Here is a 21867-nt window from a genome sequence, read left to right on the forward strand (position 1 = left end):
TGAAAACAAAACTGGGGAATCTGTCAATATACACACTCACCCGACTTCATCACTTTAAGTAATGTCTTTTTATCAGTTTGTAAACTCTACAGAAAACAGAAAAAGACACTTCTGCACATTATCGACCACTCTCCAACAGACCTTGAAAAATTAATGAAATACGAGACGGCATTACATTTTTATTTTACTTCCGTCCCTCCACTCATCTGAAACAACAGTGTCTTGCACAGAGAGAAAAAATAATAATTCAGTGCACCTCCTGGTGGATCTTTTCAATGGCAATGTACAATTCAAAACGTCAAAAACAAATATGTACTTACTTTTGCATGTTTCAATAAATTTATCAGCTTAACTTAGCTTGCAGTTTAAAGTTATAATGGGACTACTTTTCCAAATTTCAAATTACCCTAATTAAACACCAGGGATATAATTGCATTCCTATTAATTATTTTTTTGATTTATTTAAAACGAAAATAAAAAATTTACATGAGAAAGTGACCTAATATGTACTGTTATTCCAGGAAGAGCCCCCGTAACCTTGTGTCGCCACAAAACAACTATATATATATATATATATATATATATATATATATATATATATATATATATATATATATATAATTAGACTTGAGTAAACAATAATAGAACGCATATCTTGCACTGAGAGTAAACTCTCATTAGTAAAATAAACAGTGAGGCACACTAGTAAACAAACTCAAATTAAAGTTGAATAGCACGAGACAAGACAGTGACAGAGATAAAATGTCCTATACAAACTGAAAGGGTTGTTTGAGAAACCTAACAATATCATGTACTGCAAGTAGAAACAACACCTTTAACTTGACCAAAACAGATAATTTATTTAGTAAAAATCAACCACAAGAACTCTTACTTTTGACCTTGATCAGTGTAATTGTTGTCATAGGAGTCGTAACCTTGATCTTCGTAGGCTGTGCCGTATCCATTGTCGTACTCCTAAAAAGACAGAGTGAATATTCTGAAGTTATACCGTATTTTCACTTACAGTTCACTCAAACCGATGCTTTAATTTGTGTTCATTATGATGGTATAAACATTCTAATTTGCATTTGTCAGATCAGTAAATGCTGGTAGTCATGTGACAATTACAAATAAAACAGTGCCTGTTTAAAACAAGTGATTGGCTATATGTAAAATAAAATCAATTTCTTATTGATTCATTAGTTGACTTGCATTTCAAGGACCCCGATATATAAGTTGAAACTATAAGAAACAGATTGACACATGCCTCATCTTCAGCCAAGTACAGTGAGCGTTGTGACGTGAATAACCACCCTGATTTACTTACAGGGTATTATATGCAAACGCTGAGCTACAGCACAGACGGACAGAGTACAGAGCTGAGCTGTTCAGTGGTGTATTCCAGTGACAGCAAAGTAAGTGTACAGAATACCAGACAACTACTGACTTTGTGTTCAGTTACCCCTGTAAGGAACAGTTGATAAACAACTTAAAAACACTATTCGTGAAGTCAAAAACATGATTATTGCTGTAATTACAAGAATAGAACTATTTGAAGAAAGCAGAGACAAATGCTCTGGGTCACAGAAAATGACTGCAATCACTTTTGAATAACATAAAACACACCCTATAATGACATCATTTAAGACCCCTTCCTCTATACCTGGATACGTGGCAATTTTCCAAGCCTCACAAACATTCCTTTGCATCTTGTTATCTCTGAGATTCTCTCATCCCCCCCATGCAACCAAGCAGAGCAGAACCCCCTTTCACAAATGCCAATAAATGGTGATATTTGCTCTCCCTTTAGTCAATGTGAAATTTAATGAGACAGACCTAAACTCTGTGCTCAATATCTCTCCATTGAAAATACCATATATTCCAAATATTCTAATAATATGAGTATGGACTATACATTTTCTTACAGTCCAGAACTCAAAAACCCCCAAAATAGCACTCCCAGCTTCTTTGTTCAATTTGTAACAGAAAATAACAGATTATAATCAGTTCTAACTCAAAAACTATTACAAAATTCCTTACACCCCTCATGGTGTAGTTTATTGTATTTTCTTGCACTTAATAACACTAATAAATAATTATACCTAATTTTATTGTTCCATTGAAGCAATCGGATGGCATTGCTGCGATAAAACTTGTTACCCAATCAAAAGTTACATCCTTTCCCAGTAGGCCATAATGGTTCTGAGGAACGCATTATACTAAAAACAAGTCTACTTTACAGAAGTACTTTCACAGTACATCAATATCATATTGCTGTCAAGTATTTAGTGACAGTTTACAGAACAAGCGCTTCTTTGCATAAATTAGTTTTAAGACCAGTGGCTGTGATAATGTTTCGTATGAATCTGTGGTAGTCATTGTTACACATTAGACCATGCGCTCGGTGAAAATACATCTGCAATTCGACACTAACTTCCATGTAATCGACACCATGAAGAGGAGTTTCCTGTGGAGTGACATTTGTCGCTGTTTACAAACTCAATGAGTCCCCTTTCCAGATAGCACTCTGTGATTGACACACAGCCGTCTCCAAAACAGGCAAATACCATTAATACTCCAGCCAATCAAAGCAGATTTTCAATAATACAGTTGGTATAGATCTTAGCTGTCAAAACAGCTATTCAAGTAATTTATTGGGATTGGTATGATCTGTTATTATAAACTGATTGCATGCACCTGTGACAATGCAGAAACTTATTAGTACATTCACTTTGGTATTACTGTTAGTACTGTTCGTGTTGGTGAAGAATGTGCATTAGTTTGTGTGTGCACACATATTGATTACAGTGCTAGTGGTGCATATTCCCTGTGGGAGGAAAGTTTTAGAAGCTAACATTAGTGATTTATTTTCCCATGAGTCTGACATCTTTACAGTACACTATTTATAGACAAGTTAATCACCCCTTCCTCCAACACCAGCACACACCCACATTGTACCATACACTGTGCATCTCTGATTTACATACTTACTGTATACATATACATTTTAATAAACACACATTATTATTCCTAATCTGGGTATGCTTGTGATGTGGGTTAATTCTGTGAACCCCAGCTTGGAGGCCCTTATGCAGAGCTATGTAACAATATATAACATAGTGTCTCTGTGCTCGGAGTATGAAGCATACTGAACAATATATAACACTGTGTCTCTGTGCTCAGGGTATGAAGCATACTGAACAATATATAACATAGTGTCTCTGTGCTCGGAGTATGAAGCATACTGAACAATATATAACACTGTGTCTCTGTGCTCAGGGTTTGAAGCATACTGGACAATATATAACACAGTGTCTCTGTGCTCAGGGTATGAAGCATACTGGACAATATATAACACAGTGTCTCTGTGCTCAGGGTTTGAAGCATACTGAACAATATATAACACAGTGTCTCTGTGTTCGGGGTATGAAGCATACTGGACAATATATAACACTGTGTCTCTGTGCTCAGGGTATGAAGCATTCTGAACAGTATATAACACTGTGTCTCTGTGCTCAGGGTATGAAGCATACTGGACAATATATAACACAGTGTCTCTGTGCTCAGGGTATGAAGCATACTGGACAATATATAACACAGTGTCTCTACGCTCAGGGTATGAATCATAGTGGACAATATATAACACAGTGTCTCTGTGCTCAGGGTATGAAGCATACTGGACAATATATAACACAGTGTCTCTACGCTCAGGGTATGAAGCATACTGGACAATATATAACACAGTGTCTCTGTGTTCGGGGTATGAAGCATACTGAACAATATATAACACAGTGTCTCTGTGCTCTGGGTATGAAGCATACTGGACAATATATAACACAGTGTCTCTGTGCTCAGGGTATGAAGCATACTGAACAATATATAACACAGTGTCTCTGTGTTCGGGGTATGAAACATACTGAACAATATATAACACAGTGTCTCTGTGCTCAGGGTATGAAGCATACTGGACAATATATAACACAGTGTCTCTGTGCTCAGGGTATGAAGCATACTGGACAATATATAACACAGTGTCTCTATGCTCAGGGTTTGAAGCATACTGAACAATATATAACACAGTGTCTCTGTGCTCAGGGTTTGAAGCATACTGGACAATATATAACACAGTGTCTCTGTGCTCAGGGTATGAAGCATACTGAACAATATATAACACAGTGTCTCTGTGCTCGGGGTATGAAGCATACTGGACAATATATAACACTGTGTCTCTGTGCTCAGGGTATGAAGCATACTGGACAATATATAACACAGTGTCTCTGTGCTCGGGGTATGAAGTATACGTGACAAGATATAACACAGTGTCTCTGCTCAGGGTATGAAGCATATTGTTTTTCATATTTTTGTCATCAACACCTGTTGTTGGCTATTACCTCAACCCTTTCTCAGTAAGACTTATATGTCGAGCTGTTATATTCAGCTCTATTACTGTGATGGCGCTCAGGGCTCTATTACTGTGATGGCACTCAGGGCTCTATTACTGTGATGGTGCTCAGGGCTCTGTTACTGTGATGGGCACTCAGGGCTCTATTACTGTGATGGGCACCCAGGGCTCTATTACTGTGATGGCACTCAGGGCTCTATTACTGTGATGGGCACCCAGGGCTCTATTACTGTGATGGCGCTCAGGGCTCTATTACTGTGATGGTGCTCAGGGCTCTATTACTGTGATGGGCACTCAGGGCTCTATTACTGTGATGGTGCTCAGGGCTCTGTTACTGTGATGGGCACTCAGGGCTCTATTACTGTGATGGCGCTCAGGGCTCTATTACTGTGATGGGCACTCAGGGCTCTATTACTGTGATGGCGCTCAGGGCTCTATTACTGTGATGGCGCTCAGGGCTCTATTACTGTGATGGGCACTCAGGGCTCTATTACTGTGATGGGCACTCAGGGCTTTATTACTGTGATGGTGCTCAGGGCTCTATTACTGTGATGGGCACTCAGGGCTCTATTACTGTGATGGGCACCCAGGGCTCTATTACTGTGATGGCGCTCAGGGCTCTATTACTGTGATGGCGCTCAGGGCTCTATTACTGTGATGGCGCTCAGGGCTCTATTACTGTGATGGGCACTCAGGGCTCTATTACTGTGATGGTGCTCAGGGCTCTGTTACTGTGATGGCGCTCAGGGCTCTATTACTGTGATGGGCACCCAGGGCTCTATTACTGTGATGGGCACCCAGGGCTCTATTACTGTGATGGCACTCAGGGCTCTATTACTGTGATGGGCACCCAGGGCTCTATTACTGTGATGGCACTCAGGGCTCTATTACTGTGATGGGCACTCAGGGCTCTATTACTGTGATGGGCACCCAGGGCTCTATTACTGTGATGGCGCTCAGGGCTCTATTACTGTGATGGTGCTCAGGGCTCTATTACTGTGATGGCGCTCAGGGCTCTATTACTGTGATGGGCACTCAGGGCTCTATTACTGTGATGGCGCTCAGGGCTCTATTACTGTGATGGCGCTCAGGGCTCTATTACTGTGATGGGCACCCAGGGCTCTATTACTGTGATGGCACTCAGGGCTCTATTACTGTGATGGTGCTCAGGGCTCTATTACTGTGATGGGCACTCAGGGCTCTATTACTGTGATGGCGCTCAGGGCTCTATTACTGTGATGGTGCTCAGGGCTCTATTATGGTGATGGGTGCTCAGGGCTCTGGGTCTAGTCTGTGGGTGCACAAAGGCTACCTGCATAAGGCCAGCTGAAAAAACATGAACGATTACATGCATCCCAGTACCGCAGCTAGGAAGTGGCACACCGGGATGAGGCACACTGCGAGGGGTGGGGTGGAGGAGGCCGAAACAAAGGAAGCAATATGAGAGAATTACACACGGAGCCTTTATGCGCTTGCTGATGATGTGTTGGTTAGTGGCGGATTCTCTTTTTAACAATTCTTCAACTGTAAAATGAGCCCCACTGATCCTGTTTCTCAGATTACTGTTTATTTATTTATTTTTCTCTCTGTTTGAATGTGACTGAACTATTTTCATACCACACACTTATAAGGAAAATAAAATATAGGATAACAATGCACTTGCAAGATTGCACTCTTATGAATTATTTACATCTGAATTATTAATCAAGCTGTGTTGTTGCCAAGAAAGGACTTCAGCTACAGATATGGGCTTGAATTCCAAGTCAAAAGTAAATGCTTGATATTCACAACCAGCAATTCCTATAGTTGGAGTTCGGCTGTGGCTCACCATGAATCAAGAACGTCTACCTGGAGATTACATAAAAAAAATAAACCCACATGCAACAATGACAGAACATGACGAACAATATTAATATGCTGCACTCCATACAACATGACCAACCATAACACAGCAGGCTCTACTTGAATGAAGTGACATATCACAATGTATATCTAATGTTTATTACAACTATAAAACAACAACAACAAACAAACAAATCCACATTGAACTGCAACTTCTTTAAAATATGCATTTGCACTTGAGTTATATTTCCAATAAAAGTAAGGTTAGCCTAACAGGTCAATTTGGGAAAAAAAAGAACATTACATTTTATTTTAGTTTATAACTCTAAAATGAATACCTGGTTCTTGTAGGTGCTGTTAATAGTGTGTCTGCTATTGAGGACTCTATCTGGTTTCATTCACTGCTTTGCATTTGCACTCCACCGCTTGTGTTGGGAGATGTAGTGGAAGGTCTTGAGGGACCGTTTTCATTTGTATGTGGTGCCTGAGGACCATGCTGTCAAAAGGTTACAGCTGCCCCGTGAGGCTGTTTTTGGCTTCATACAGTGATAATGGAAGATAACGTGTTGCACCAAGAGGTCAGTTACTGCTATTAAATGGTCAAGTCCAAAATGGAGCTGTGCTGAAAAAAAAGTCAACACGTCACAGTAAAGGGAGCAAACGTGAACGCCTAATTCAATAGCTAATACTGCTGCAGCCCAACGGCTCTGTTAGTTTAATACAGCTTTCTCATCTTCTATCGACTTGGTAAATGATTATACAAAAATATAGAAAAAACGTCAATTATTCACTACTACTTTGGAAGGCTGCAACCTTTTCCATGTTTAGCTATCCATTTAGTATCTAACATAATCCTGATAGATCTTTATCTTCGACCTTTGAGGGTGGCTGCACACACACACGCACGCACACACACACACACACACACACACACAGAACATGCGGAAGGTTATTTCTTTGCCTTTGGAATTCACATTTTAAAAGACAAATTAACTACACTGCCCTGCATTGCAGCATTGGAAACATATAATTCACAGTGCTGTAGAGTAAGGGTGTAACTCACAGAGCTGTGGAGTTCAGGAAGGGTAAGGGTGTAACTCACAGTGCTGTGGAGTTCAGGAAGGGTAAGGGTGTAACACACAGTACTATAGAGTTCAGGAAGAGGAAGGTGGGACAGAAAGGAACAGAAATACATAAGAGATTAATAGAAACAATGTATTCATCCAGATTAAATGAAAAAATAAAAATAAATCCACGTAAAGATTAAACACACCACAGCACTAAATAAAGATAATTAACCTGACAGTTAAATACAACTCAACAGAAGGTGCATACAGCACTCAATCTACCCGTAATATTCAGTTACTTCAACACATGTATTCTCCGACAGATGTTGTAGCTATCAATGATGTGCAGGTGCCAGTGTCACGGGAGCAGTTTATGGCTTAACTATGATAGGGCACAGCTGGCACTAAAGACATTTCCAGTGAGCTGCTGTCTTCGCTAGCTACCTTGGAATGATCAAACATTGCTGTCAGGTGCATGTGGGCAGAGTTATTTCCGGGTGAGATAACCTTTGCCTTTTCAGTATGCAGCAGTGTTGTGCTGTCAAGGGTTGTACAGTAATTCAGGTGGGGGTTGATAATGTCCCCAAAAAAAGGGTTCTGTTTGAATTTCAGCAAATGGTGCTTCTGTTACAGCTTATTAAACTGTGTCTTTACTAACATATTTTCTTAAAATGAGGTGCACATAGAGGTTAAGGAAAGCAAGTTTAGGCACTTCACACATTCTATTCCTTTAGAAATCTTTTAATGAAATATTTTCGGAGTTTCATTTTTGGAGGGGTTGAAAAAAAAATGTCATGGTAACTATGAATCATATATCTGAAATCTGAAAAGTAATGAAAGGTCAAAGTTTCTATAAATCGATCCCTGTTTGTATTTATATGTTTCATATGGTTAATTCTCTTATCCATGTGCTGTTCTTTCTGAAAAAAAAGCCTGGGTCTAAAGGATTGGCTGTCATTCCTGAGGGAAAGCGGACAGGCTTATGATATGCATTTGCAGTACTAGGTACACCACAGTAAACTTGTATAGGGGTGGATATTGTTTGGGGAGCATGTACATATATAATATATATATATATATATATATATTATATATATATATATATATATATATTATATATATATATATATATATATATATATATATATATATATAAAAAAGAAAGTTAAATACAATGTTTACTTCTCAAAATATTATATTTTTTTTTTATTATTTACAGTGTTACTGGTTTAAAAAAGTTTTTCGTTTGTCATTTTCCTGAAGGAGTGCTAACAGTGGCCCTCAGTGTCTCAGTTAAAAACGTTTGGGAAGCCCTGTACTACAGAACAGTATACAGACACAGAAGCTGATGGATGCTTCATGGTAGACATAATAAATGCTTGCTGTAAGTGTTTGTTGAATTTTATTAATTAATTCAAGTTTAGGCATCTATGGAGGATATTTCTCTATAAGCACTCAAGAAGCAGTATAGTAGAATAGCATAATCTAATGTATTTTGTCACATCATGGAGCAGCAGCAAGATCATGCATGTGTATAGTTATTAACATGCCCAGATATGTTTCATATGAACTGTTATGTAAATAGCATGCTTATATGAATCAACTATAGTTCTGCCAAAGATAGTTTACTGTGTCAGCGTTGCGGTCATGTTATTATTGATATCCTGATCACACTGCTTTTATAACGAGCAAGCATCATGTTTTAATTTTGACTGTGAATGAAAATAATGTCATTACAACATGTGTTGGCAGCGCATCGTAGGCAGTGTGAATAGTCAGTTAGGCAGTGTGAATAGTCAGTTAGGCAGTGTGAATAGTCAGTTAGGCAGTGTGAATAGTCAGTTAGGCAGTGTGAATAGTTTTCTTGCAACGCCTTTAATTACAAAAAGTATATATATATATGTCTTTCACATTCAGAAGTTACAATATAAGGATGTTAGGAGCTTCAACATTTTACTCAAAGCCTCCATTACTATTATAACAACTTTGACTGTTATTAATACAGCTTTCTTTGGGTGAGAAGAAACCGAGCTTGCCATTTGCCAATCTTTAATACATACTAACGTCAAAGTAAACTAATCCATCACATTTACCAATGAAACCTAATTGATGACACATTGTCAGATGTTCCTCGTAATTAACAATAGGTGTTCCTCTTTATCAATAAAGCTGAAAGCCCACTTCATACTGCAGAATACAAAGCTATCAGAATTAACTGTTAGCTTAAAACAAAATGGCTAAAATTTCAGTAGAAGATCGCCATAGAATTGTGTTTCTGCATAAAGAAGGAAACACATTGAGTGAAATGGTCTGCATCACTTGATTTTACGAAGCATAATCAACAAGTACAGAGAAACATCATCTGTAATTGATAAACCCATGACTGGGAGACTCACAAAGCTGTCTAATAAGGTTTAGCAATACTTGAAGATAATATCCTTAAGGAATAGAAAGAAGACAAGTGTTGAATTGACGACAGAACTGGCAGAAGGCACAGGTGTCACTGTCCATCAAATCGACAATATGAAGGTCACTCTTGAAATCAGGACTTAAATGATGTGTTGCAGTAAGAAAACCTCTGTTATTAAAAGGGAACAAGACTAAAAGGCTAAAATATGCACAAGAACACAGAAATGGGACTATGGAACAATGGACAAATGTGCTTTGGACAGACGAGTCAAAGGTGCAGTTATTTGGATCTAATTGAAGACAGTATGTGAGACGTCAAACAACTGAAACTTATAAAGAGCCTTGCTTGAAGCCAACATTTAAACATGGAGAGGTTCAATTCAAGTTTGGGGGGTGCATATCCTCAAGTGGTGTTGGAAAATTGCTGGAAAGTCTGGTATATTGACTGCAGCAAGGTACGAAAACATTATAATCCACCATGCTATAACAGTGGTGCAAGACTTATTGGTCCAATAGAGCTCTTCAATGCATGGAATGGTCCCCTCAAAGCTCAGATCTCATTGAAGCTGTATGGACTATTTGGACAAAGAAAATAGTAAAAAAAAGAATCCCAGCAACTTAGATGATCTTTGGAAGGTCTTGGAAGAAGCATGGAACACATTCCACAAGAGTTTATAACAAAATCATTTTAAAGTGTCCTTAGAATTTCAATGGTTTTGAAGGAAAAGTGTAGACATACTCGCTATTAGTTTATATCAAGGTATACTGTGTATAAACGTGGTTATTTGAGTAAGATTTTCTTTTTCATAAAGGTGTATTTGCATTGAACACAAAGCTATAGTTTCCTTATTCATTACAGTAGAAAAAAGACTTTTGCACAGCAGTGTGTATATATTGTAACACGGCCTCTCTCACGATCATTTGTTTGCCCCTTTTTAATGATACCAAGGACATAGAAAACTGGAGGTTTAGCGCTTACGCGCACTTTTAATGAAAAACATCAAAAACAAAACAAACACCTAACTTCTTCGGAGGACTGACTACACACCTGTCAGGAGTCTATTCTAATAAAGTCAGAAAGCTAAACAGCTAAATAAACCATCAATCGGGCTCTCCACATATGTATATTACAGGACATCCGCGTCTTTAATGACAATTAACTTGCTTTGTCAACATGGAAATATACTAGGGAACGCATTTATTTTGACTTCTGTATCATTTATATTAAACCATTTATTGATATTTTAAAATAGACTAGTCGCAAACTTAAAAAAGTAAATAAATAATAGGGCCTATATTTTATTTATGTGTATCAAAAATGAATGACACTTTCATTGAACATACATACTTTCACTCCAACTACATAACCGCTACGCTACGCAGATTCACATCTTAACCCTTTCAGCAGACTAGGCTACTGTTTACATTTACCCTATTCAAACAGCAATACATTGCCTCAATATAGGTTGAACAATTTAGCTATTCACGTAATGTGTGTGTGTGTTATTATCCATTAATTGAAAAAAGATGTGATATCTAACTCGGCTTGTGTTTTTCAGCTACAATAAAAGGGAACACATTTATTTAGATGTATATAATGTATATTCAATAATTTAGTGATATTTTAAAATGGACTAGCATAAAAAACAAATAAACAAAATAAACCCGAGGGAGTTTTAGTGCTGCTTTAAAATTGAACATTTGCCTGTAATTATATATAATCTGGCATGTGTGGGATTTGATGAAACTATAACCTTCGGTTTGCAAGCGTGTTGTGCTATGTTACTGTCAATGCTACACAATTAGTTGAGACAAGCAGTATTTTGAAAGAGAGAGAGAGAGAGAGAGAGAGAGAGAGAGAGAGAGAGAGAGAGAGAGAGAGAGAGAGAGAGAGAGAGAGAGATTAAATCGACTGAGAATCTCTGGAAACGATATACAACCTCTAAAATTTTTTGAGTCATATTTCATCATCATCATCATCATCATCATCATCATCATCATCATCATCATCATTCTGAGATTCTGATCTTGAGCAGTGTAACGCTCACTGTTGTCCCTATTGGCGGAAGGAAGTACGGTTCCTCTCAATACTGGTTGATGAAAGTAATGCTATTTGTGGTCCCCACTGGACAAAACGAACATAATTTTTTCTGAAAATTAGCTATTTTGAAGAATAGCCTATGTATTACGAATACAAAAATCAATCTATATGCATTTCTTTCTTTCTGTATCTTGCTATTGATTTATTTATTTTCACTATCAGATATAAACACTGCCATTTAATACTGTCTGAAACGAAAATAAATACTCAACAGTTCTTGTTCAATTGTATATTAGTGAAGATTTTTGTACATAAAGGTGCTTTCATATATATTTTACTTTCAAATAAAAAAATATATCGTAACAACCCGGATGATTGCTTTGTTGCAGGACTTGTCTGTTCAGTTTATCTGGAGACAGTCCAGCGCTGAACTTGAATGAGCAACTGTGGGTGTGACTAAGTGAGCGTGTGAGCTGTGCCAGAGAGAATGTGCAGTGAAAGCGCCAAGACTAAAACGTAGGGTTATTATTTTGGTGCTGCGAATTCTGGCCCCTGACAGGAATTCTTCAAACAGCTTCAAATAAAACAAACATTTAGAGAATTCAGCACCGTCTCCCTGTGTACTACTTCCTAAACATGAAAATGTTACAATATCAGTGCTCGAGTCCCCCCAAAAAAGTGCAGTTACAGTTACAAATGAACTAAGAATAACAGAATAACATACAGCAGAAGCCTGTTCATCCGAACAACTGGGGGAACATAGCAATGGGTCCTATTAATACACGTACATATAGCACACTCTAAAGGTCGCTTTAAAAATGAGTATTTTTCTAATAGCCCCAAACCTGAGTTTTACACTGTATATAACATCACTCCGCAAAGCACATCTGACAGTGGTACTGAACAGTTATATACAAGTACAAACACACACACACACACACACACACACACACATTATAACATTAATAGTAATAATATATTTATATATATATATATATATATATATATATATATATATATATATATATATACGGATATGTATACATACAATGTGACACACACATGTATATATATACATATATATATATATACATACATGTTCATATATATATATATGTTGTATGTATATATGTTCATATATATATGTATATATATGTGTATATATATATATAATATATATATATATATATATATATATATATATATATATATATATATATATATATATATTTTGTACTGTGTTGTGTGTGTATATATATACACACACACACACACACACACAAGCCTGTTGTTATCTATAGTGGACCTGGCAGCCATCAATTCCTTTGTTTTGTACAAGGTAGGAGAGATTTTATCTTGATGCTAGCCACAGCTCGTCAGCAGAAACACCCCCAGGGTGTGTTCTGTGAACTCATGTACTGAATATAAGTGTATCTGAATCTACTATATCGACAAGTTTCCCATACAGGTTCTGGAACCCAAGGTGTGTTCTATGAACTCACAAATTCTCCATAGGCTTCCTGTGCAGCGGGTGGAACGGGTCTGTATCCAGTAGGTGGGGGGGCCCCTCTGGCTCTCGGTGCAGGGAGGCCACGTCCTGTCGTCATGGGAGCTCGACCTGGAGGGCCTGCCCGGGGGGCAGGAGCACCACGGGGTACCACTGCCTGGGGTGGAGGGACCCCTCCTCTACCCCTGAAAACAGACACAAATTAAACATTTAGTTAGGAAAACCAATGGCCCAAAATATGCCTGTTTCTTTCTTTCTATTTTTACTCCCACTGCTTGTTAACATGTATAGAGGCATTGAGTCTTGTCCTCTAACTTAACACTCCAACATCACAACAATTTAAGCCATGTGTGTTTCTTACCTGGGCAGCCCTGGTGCGGGCGTGCCTCTCTCTTGCTATTGGTTTCATTGTGTGTGTTTGTTACCTGGGCAGCCCTGGTGTGGGTGTGCCTCTCTCTTGCTATTGGTTTCATTGTGTGTGTTTGTTACCTGGGCAGCCCTGGTGTGGGTGTGCCTCTCTCTTGCTATTGGTTTCATTGTGTGTGTTTGTTACCTGGGCAGCCCTGGTGCGGGCGTGCCTCTCTCTTGCTATTGGTTTCATTGTGTGTGTTTGTTACCTGGGCAGCCCTGGTGTGGGTGTGCCTCTCTCTTGCTATTGGTTTCATTGTGTGTGTTTGTTACCTGGGCAGCCCTGGTGTGTGGGTGTGCCTCTCTCTTGCTATTGGTTTCATTGTGTGTGTTTGTTACCTGGGCAGCCCTGGTGTGGGTGTGCCTCTGCCTCTTGCTATTGGTTTGCTTCTGACGGCTGGCACTTCTGCATCTTCTGATCCTCCATTGAGATACGTCAGCTCCTGAAGCTGTGCCTGTCTGATTTCATCATTGTAATCCTTAAGACAGAATACTAGTGTGAAATTATACCATAATAAAATACTTAACTGCAAGTCACAGTCAGGCACATCTTCAAATACATCATATTGCCAGCCTTAATGACAATCAGATTGTAGCTGGGAAGGAAGGAGCTGGCTGCTGGTGCTTGGTGGTGCAGACGAGGGAGTTTCACAGCTAGGAGAAAAGCAGCTGGTTCAAGGGAAAGCCTACTGTATGCGGGCCACTGCACATTGGGGGAGTCTGGAATTAATGCATAAGTATGGAAAAGGCTTCAGCCTTAGGGTTACTACTTTGAGAGATGTTTTATGGATTCCATGTCTGAATTAATCATGTGTTTTCACCTGCATCTGAAATGAAAGCCTGTTAGAGTGAGATTATTTACAAAATTTACAATGGCTGCATCCTTCAGATTTCCCAGTTTATCCACAACTTCAACAACACTCCCACCTTAATTTGGAAGCTGCTTGTGTGTAGATATCTATATATATATATATATATGTATGTGTGTGTGTGTGTGTGTGTGTGTGTGTGTGTATATATATATATATATAATTTTTGAGTGTTTGCATGATCAGATTTCTGCATGTGTAATGGGCAGTGTTGTGTAATGCACTGCTGTTATTTATTCTGTCCCATCAGTGATATGAGATGAGGTAATATCTAGTAAACAGTGGTTAAGATGCTTGCTGTTTCTTGCTGTTTGTGGGTCCCAGCCTCTGCTCTGTTACACATGCTCATTAGTGTGTTCCTTACATTTCTTTGGGTACTGATGTTTTGGTGTTTTTGCAGTAAGGAATACATTGCAGGTCATAGCGTTAAGTGCTGTATGAAATCCACTAGAACCTGTTGCACACTTAACAGATTCCATGATACTTTAATGAAGTACCTGAGTGATTTATTACAGTTTTATGCAGACATGTCTAAATAAAAGTCCCCCTGCACCCACTTTGCTGTGGTCTCTTTTCACAATTAAGGCACGGTTTACTCACTGGAATGAGGAACTTTTTGATCTCGTCTAGCGCATGTCCCATTCTGGCATAGGCTTCTGCTGGTGGAGCAAATACTTCAATCAGCACATGGAGGTCCTCGCTGAGATGCTGGTATTTGGCTTCTCCGCTCTTTCTAAGCTCTTCCTCCTGCAAAACACAAAGGTGTCAGCCAGCACCATGGGCTCCACACAATAAAAAGCACCATCTCCTGCACTGAATCTCCGCTCTAGAGCCCCAGCAGCCTGCTGTTACTGTGGGCTGCAGATAATAGCAGTCAACAAACAAAAAGAAGTCTATAGCACCTTTCATGCCAGTGGTTAGATATCGGAGGACGTGTGCTGTGTGAGTATATTACTAAAATCCATTCTCCTCCTTCAGAAAACCAGAAACCATCTCATCAGTATCATTTCTGGGATTTTCAGCTGAAGATACTCAACAGTGTGTTTACAATTGATCAGAAAATGAAAACAAGGCCAAAATAACTGTTTGAGACAGAGACCGTTCTCTAGCATTTACACAAGAGTCAGCAACAGAGATAACACATCTTGTTAACAATGGTCCTGTTTATACAGATTGTATATTGTTACAGCAGGGGTGTTAGACTGATTTTTAGTACACGAGCGTAGGTGTTATTTACTTCATACTAATATTGGATAAAATGAGATAGTAGTGGTGGGAACCAACCAAGACACAGCTTCACTTTAATATATGAGCCTTCAGCGCTTTTTCCTCTGCCAGGTAACCTATTGGCTCAGTGTTGATGGCTAAAGTGTAATGCTGGCTCCAGGGATCAGCCTATTTGCAGCCTCCCTGTTGCATCAGTACACGCAAAGGCAAACCTCCCTAGCGCCTCTTCATGGCAACCGTCTGCAATGGGCTGGGTGTGGCACTTCGCAGTAGTCATCAGGTGGGCACCTCCTGTCTTCTGTGTTTCGTCAGCTAGCCCACGATGCCTCGAGAAGGCGTGACAGTGACACTGGCATCCCAGTACCACTCCCCTCCATCTCCCACCCAACCCAGCCCAGCAATCCATTCCTTAGCCATCCATTCCTTGTCATTGATGTTGACAGTTTTATAAATATCCAACTTAATTTTATTTGTCAAAACAACCCTTAAAAAAAACACTCTTTGTGAAGGTTCCATTACCACTAATCTCATTCTGCTTTGCACTTGCATTCAGAGATAAGGAAAACAACCCTCAATACCTGAGTCCATGTGGATAAGTGAGGAATGTGGATAAATGGGAACGCGCTGCATCTTTCTTTGAGCTGATCTGAGGTTATATTGTAGCTGTACATCGATGCTGATAACCATTTTTCATTAGATATTATCTTTAAATGTTTAATGTTTATCTTTACAACAGGAAGCCCTGAGGGAGGCACAATGTAATTTAAAAGTAACCAGGGGCACCTGCAGACTATTCAGATGCTGTATCACTCCGACTACTGATGATGTAAATGTAAACAGGAAGTGGTGCCGGTTCCTTGTTTGTTATATTTTGATACTATTAAAAAATACTTTCAAAAATATCAATGAAAAATTCCCCTAAAGTTCTAAGTGGGCCCTGTGGCCCTGATTGGAAAATGATAAAAAGAGCTTGATTGAGCTACTCTGTGGTGCCTCATTTGCCTTTGTCTACCTCCTTGCAGCGACCCCAGTGCAACTACAGTAACTAAGAGATGTATTGCAAATTCCACACAGGCCTTTACAATGTGCCACACCTCTAACTGAGACCAAAACAGTACCTTACTTCTGTATCTGAGGCTCGCTGTCCACCCCATCTCAGGCTTCCTGTTCCCAACATGAGGACAGGACATCTTTCGAAATGATCATGTGACCTCAGTGACAACATCTATAACTAGTTGTGTTTTTTGCACTGTAAAGAAATGGCTTATTTCAGGGCATTTCACATTCTATAAATATTTATACAGTAGGTAGACAGAGATGTCACAATTAAACACAGTGGGCTGTGATCACAGTGCAAATGCGAGTGCAAGCGCAAATGGTGCTTGCCCCCGATTCTGTGGCGCAAAAATGGAGCAGAGACTTGTTGAAAGTCTCCATTCTTGTAGTGCACACGCCATCTGAATGTTGTCTGTCAATGTGTAAAATATTTTGCTTCCTCGCTGTCCTCTATTCATTTAAACTTAGCATAGCAACTAAAGATACAAAAAAAAAATAATCGACTATTAAGTGTTTGTTTTCAATGGCAATACAGAAACCACAATACTATAGCAACTAGTCTCCCTTTTGAATAACAAGTTGAAATCAAACAACTGCAAGCAGTCTGATTAGTTTCAGCAACTTTATTTAAGCATATCACAGTAACAACACAGGCACGTCGCATCTCCTGTAAAGCCAGGAGAACAAGGTTTTGACTTTATGAAAGCACACTGTGAACTAGTATTGGGGAGATTGGGCTTCGGGAAATATTCTATATATTCTATGAGAATTAAAGCCCAGGTTACATTGGAACTCTAGTATGTTACAAGCTCAGAGGGAACGTGATGCAGCACTTCATGTCCCACTAAAAGATGAATCAGCTGCTGCTACTGGTAGACAGATCAGGGAGGGTAGTAAGTGTTTCACACTTTACATTTAGTAAAGTCAATGCCATGAAATAATGTGCCTTGTATAATTATTATAAATAATAAATGATTGCCCTATGTGCATCTACCTCTTCTATAAATATAGCTATCTCCTGTGTCGTGAAGCATGGTTTACGTATTCTCTTGGCGAGTGACCTACTACTTGCTGTTCTTACTTGTGCTATTTTTTCTTGCTCTGTGCTACTGCCGCTCGACACGATCGCCTCTTCTACATTCAAAACAAAGCCTTGCGGTGACACAAGCGCAGTCTGTCTCTTAAAGGGATTGTTTCCTGGCCCTGACTGGATAGCAGATTCTCCAACCGACTCAGCATTGATTGGCTGGGCGCTGTCACTTTATTTTGATCGGAATCGCACTTTTGGAGAAGCCACACCCTATGGAGCAGATGGGTTTGACTTTAACCACCGTGCCTGTGACTGCACTCATTTATTTAAATCGAGCCCAATATTTATTGAAGCAGAAGAGAATGGCATTGTCACATTCAAAACAGACGGCGTTGTTTTCATTGAAGACATGTAGGTCAGGGATAGGATTTCATTTATATGCCATGGTTTCAAGTATAGGCAGTCCTCGCACTTATGACGCAATTGGGTCCTGAAAGTCGCCTTGTAAGTCGAAGCACATTTTCCCATAGGAACAATGTTATAAATTGGAGTTACGTTCCTGACTCTTTGGCCAGATAATATAGTTTTACAAAAATGACCCGTTACATTGTACTCATGCAAATATTTATTTAACTCTTTACACTCAGCCCAGTGACTACGCGCATATTACTGAGACATCTACCTGGCTTGTTTAAAAGTACAGACTCAGGGCTTTCCCATGACGGATTCAGTGTGTGTATGTGGTACTCCTAGGGGGTTAAGCCCCCCATCATCTGACAGAGTTCACAGCTTAGGTTTCTTTTTGAGTCTTATTGGACATTGTTAAGAGCAAATAAATTCTGAAAAAAAAAAAAACAGTTACATGCACAAAAACCGCTAGACTGAGTCAGGACGACGACAGCATGTACTGTGGATCAGATACCGAGCTGTGCACATGACGCATGGCTCGAGTCTCGCCGTGTCGTAAATGCTGTATCAATATCGTAAAAGTCGAAGCAGGGTAATAATGCAAAAGAGTCGTAAGCGCCGTGCGTCGTAAATCGAAGCGTCCTCAGTTGAGGATCGCCTATATTTGTTTTAGAGGCATATAAGTTATTTATGCTTGAAATGAAGATGTTTTGGGAGTCTTGCCAGTCTTAACAGCCCGAATTGCAAACTTTGGTGATTTGCATACTAATTATTTTTATAATAGTATTTATAAATTATATTAAATGTAAAATAGCATAAAAAAAACATATACAAAGTGTTGTTTTTACCAATACATTTTCCACAGTCAACTTCTAAATGCTAAATATGACCTTTTTATACATGTGTGTAAGCTACCACCATGTTACTGCAGCTGCTAGAGTCTGTGTGTTGATAGAAAAGCCAGCAATTCAATAAACAATGCAAAAGCCTTTTCAACAATGATCGGCAGGTATGCACATTAAAGTCCCATTCCAGCAAATTTCTATTAGTGATTTAAATAGCTATAAAGATAAAGAATTTCCATCGGGGGCCCCATTGAACATCTTTCCACTGGCTGCCTATTTGAAATGATCTTCCTGCTGCACAGTTTTTGCCATTTCATTAGCTCTGTGATGATAACCTGCAGATGAACCAAGACCACGGTCCTTAAGGAGTCCCTATGGGCTATTAGTGTATTCCTCTGTTTTGGTCTATGAAATATTGAAACCTATTAAGTGCACTCATATGCTATTCTGTCTTCTGTTTGAATACAGGAGGTTTTTTCTGGAATGCGTTATCTGTTTTATAAATATATTTAATTATTTATTTTCAGTCTGGAAGGAATAGATATTTAGGTGAACATAGAAAGCCTTGCTGAATGATGTACAGCTTTGCAACATCTTATTCTTTAAGGAACTGAGCTGCATCCATTCAAACTATCTTTAGTTACTTTTCAGGAAGCTTAAGATATCAGGGAAATTTGCAAAGCCATTTCCTCTAGAGTGTTATTATGGCAACATTGTCTCTTCTGAAAGAGCCCATTGAAGTTACAAAACTTGAAATGAATAAACACGCATTCTTACACATTTCATTTCTAGTTTTGGCTTAATGAATTTCCCCCAATAGGGCATCTGGGAAATGTGTCTCCTCGCAATCTGAAACTGAAATATATTGTAACGTGTTGAGGGAGGGGTACCCCCTATAGCATTTACAGCTGTGTGTTTGTGTAGGTAGTAGGTGCACATCAACCCGCCTGGGAGCACACTGTCACATTAGGAATCGGGGTCCCCTGCAGATTTAGTCCCTGTTTATGTCATTGTGTTGTTTTATTGTCACTTTAGGCTCATAGTGGTGGGGGGGCGGTGCCCAGTTGACGGATGTGATTGGGTTGGGATTACATCCATCACAGGGTTCAGTCAGCAGGCGGGGCTACATAAATGCGTCTGGAGCCGCTGAACCAGGGAGAGAGTAGCAAGAAGGCAGAACGAGAGGGCAGAGGTGCGCTTTGTGTTAACTTTTTAAAAGCACTATTAATCCCCACATGAGAGATTGGGGATTCCCAGAGTTAGGAAGAGAGGCCATTGCCTTTCCCACCTGACAGTTCCACAAAACATCAACATCAAAAAGCTCCAACAAAAGTAATTTCCCATTGTGGCTGCTGGGAGCTGATGTTATTTTAAGAGTCTTTTAAAGTGTAGGATCTTCCAAAATAAAAATAAAAAAAAAGGTTACAGTGTCTGTTTTTGGTTTTTTGTGGTTTTCTTTTAATAGCTAAAACCCTGACAGTTCAAAATGCAATTGAATCTGTGGGCTGGTAAAACTAAAGCAAAGGTCATAAAACAAAAAAAGCATTGAATCAGTGAGGATGATGCTTTGAGCTGTTATCTGAAACAGTTTTAATTAAATGGAAACTCATTAATTGTCTGAATTGAAATGGTTTTTGAACTAACCAGCAATATGAATAATGCATTGTGATATCTTTAATACATACACTGTAGAATTAGACAACCAAAAAAAGAAAGACGTAAGGGTGCAATAGAAATGTTTTCAGCTCGGAGTACCTTTTCTTTTTCTTTCATGGAACCCTTTCCAAGGATGGACATCTTCGTGAGGGTCTCTTCCTGTAGCCTCTTCAAGGAGTTCCCACGTGGACCCAGGAGTTTGCCAACAAAGTTAAACTGCAACAAAACAAAATAGAATATTACTCAGCTTGATTCAATGCTTATAAAAAAAAAATAAAAAAATAATGTATACTGGGGGGGGGGGGGGGGGGGGGGGGGGGGGGGGGGGGGGGGGGGGGTTACCCCCCTATCCCGCCACTAGGGCGGTGAAACGGTGGCTGTGGATTTCTAGAGTTATATAAACATCTTTGCAATGACTGCACTGTAGCTAGATTGTATATACACTTAGCAGTGATATAACCAGGAAAAGAACTGTAGCAAGTTCTAGATTCATAATCACAGAATTGTGTCCTAAATGCTTGTATTGCTGTAGGTTTTGTAAACAGCACAGTAAATATGGAGTAACTGCATGTAAAATATGTAATAATGAAAAGAAATCCATTTGGAAATATACATTGTATTTGTATTAAGTTTCAATCCTATTTATTCATTCTGAAAATATGCAATATAAACAAGAAGGAAATATTCACAGAAATGTCTTTTCTTAGCAGAACGGGGTTAAAAATTGTTCTGATAGGGTATTGCTTTTTTGTTCTATTTAGTGTTTTTCCTCAGTTATCTCCAGGGTTGATTTGGTGCTTTACAGAAGAGAGGTAATGTATGACAGGTCATTCTCCACCCTTTGCTGTACCGGTACCTTGGTAACTTGTTCACTTAACGACTAGAGTTCAGAAGTCCAAAGGTTGGGTTATATCTATTTCATACCTATTCCACAGCTCATTTATTTCACAGTACTCAACGAAATGATCTGATTTAAAAAAAAAAAAAAAAAGTTATTGTTTCTGAAACCAAAACAAACAGGTAAGACCACCTTGCAGACACAACACACATTAATTGTTACTCTTCACTGATTTTAAACAAGTGATGTTTGTACAGATATT

General features: G+C 39.0%; 1 protein-coding gene across 4 annotated transcripts in view; it reads right to left on the reverse strand.

The window, feature by feature from the left end:
- LOC121315189 (KH domain-containing, RNA-binding, signal transduction-associated protein 3-like) overlaps nucleotides 1-21867 on the reverse strand; it is a 169149-nt gene that overhangs the window by 45653 nt on the left and 101629 nt on the right. For all 4 annotated transcript variants that reach the window (XR_005950209.1, XM_041249240.1, XM_041249242.1 and 1 more), the window contains exons 3-7: nucleotides 20867-20983; nucleotides 15146-15292; nucleotides 14016-14155; nucleotides 13264-13453; nucleotides 893-975 (exon numbers count right to left, since the gene is read on the reverse strand). Coding sequence is in view for 3 of the 4 variants with exons in the window: in XM_041249240.1 (XP_041105174.1) it covers nucleotides 893-975; nucleotides 13264-13453; nucleotides 14016-14155; nucleotides 15146-15292; nucleotides 20867-20983 (677 nt within the window). In the remaining variant the exon portion in view is untranslated. The remainder of the gene's footprint in view (nucleotides 1-892; nucleotides 976-13263; nucleotides 13454-14015; nucleotides 14156-15145; nucleotides 15293-20866; nucleotides 20984-21867) is intronic.

This window comes from Polyodon spathula, chromosome 4, assembly GCF_017654505.1.
Source record: "Polyodon spathula isolate WHYD16114869_AA chromosome 4, ASM1765450v1, whole genome shotgun sequence".
Taxonomy (NCBI): Eukaryota; Metazoa; Chordata; class Actinopteri; order Acipenseriformes; family Polyodontidae; genus Polyodon; species Polyodon spathula.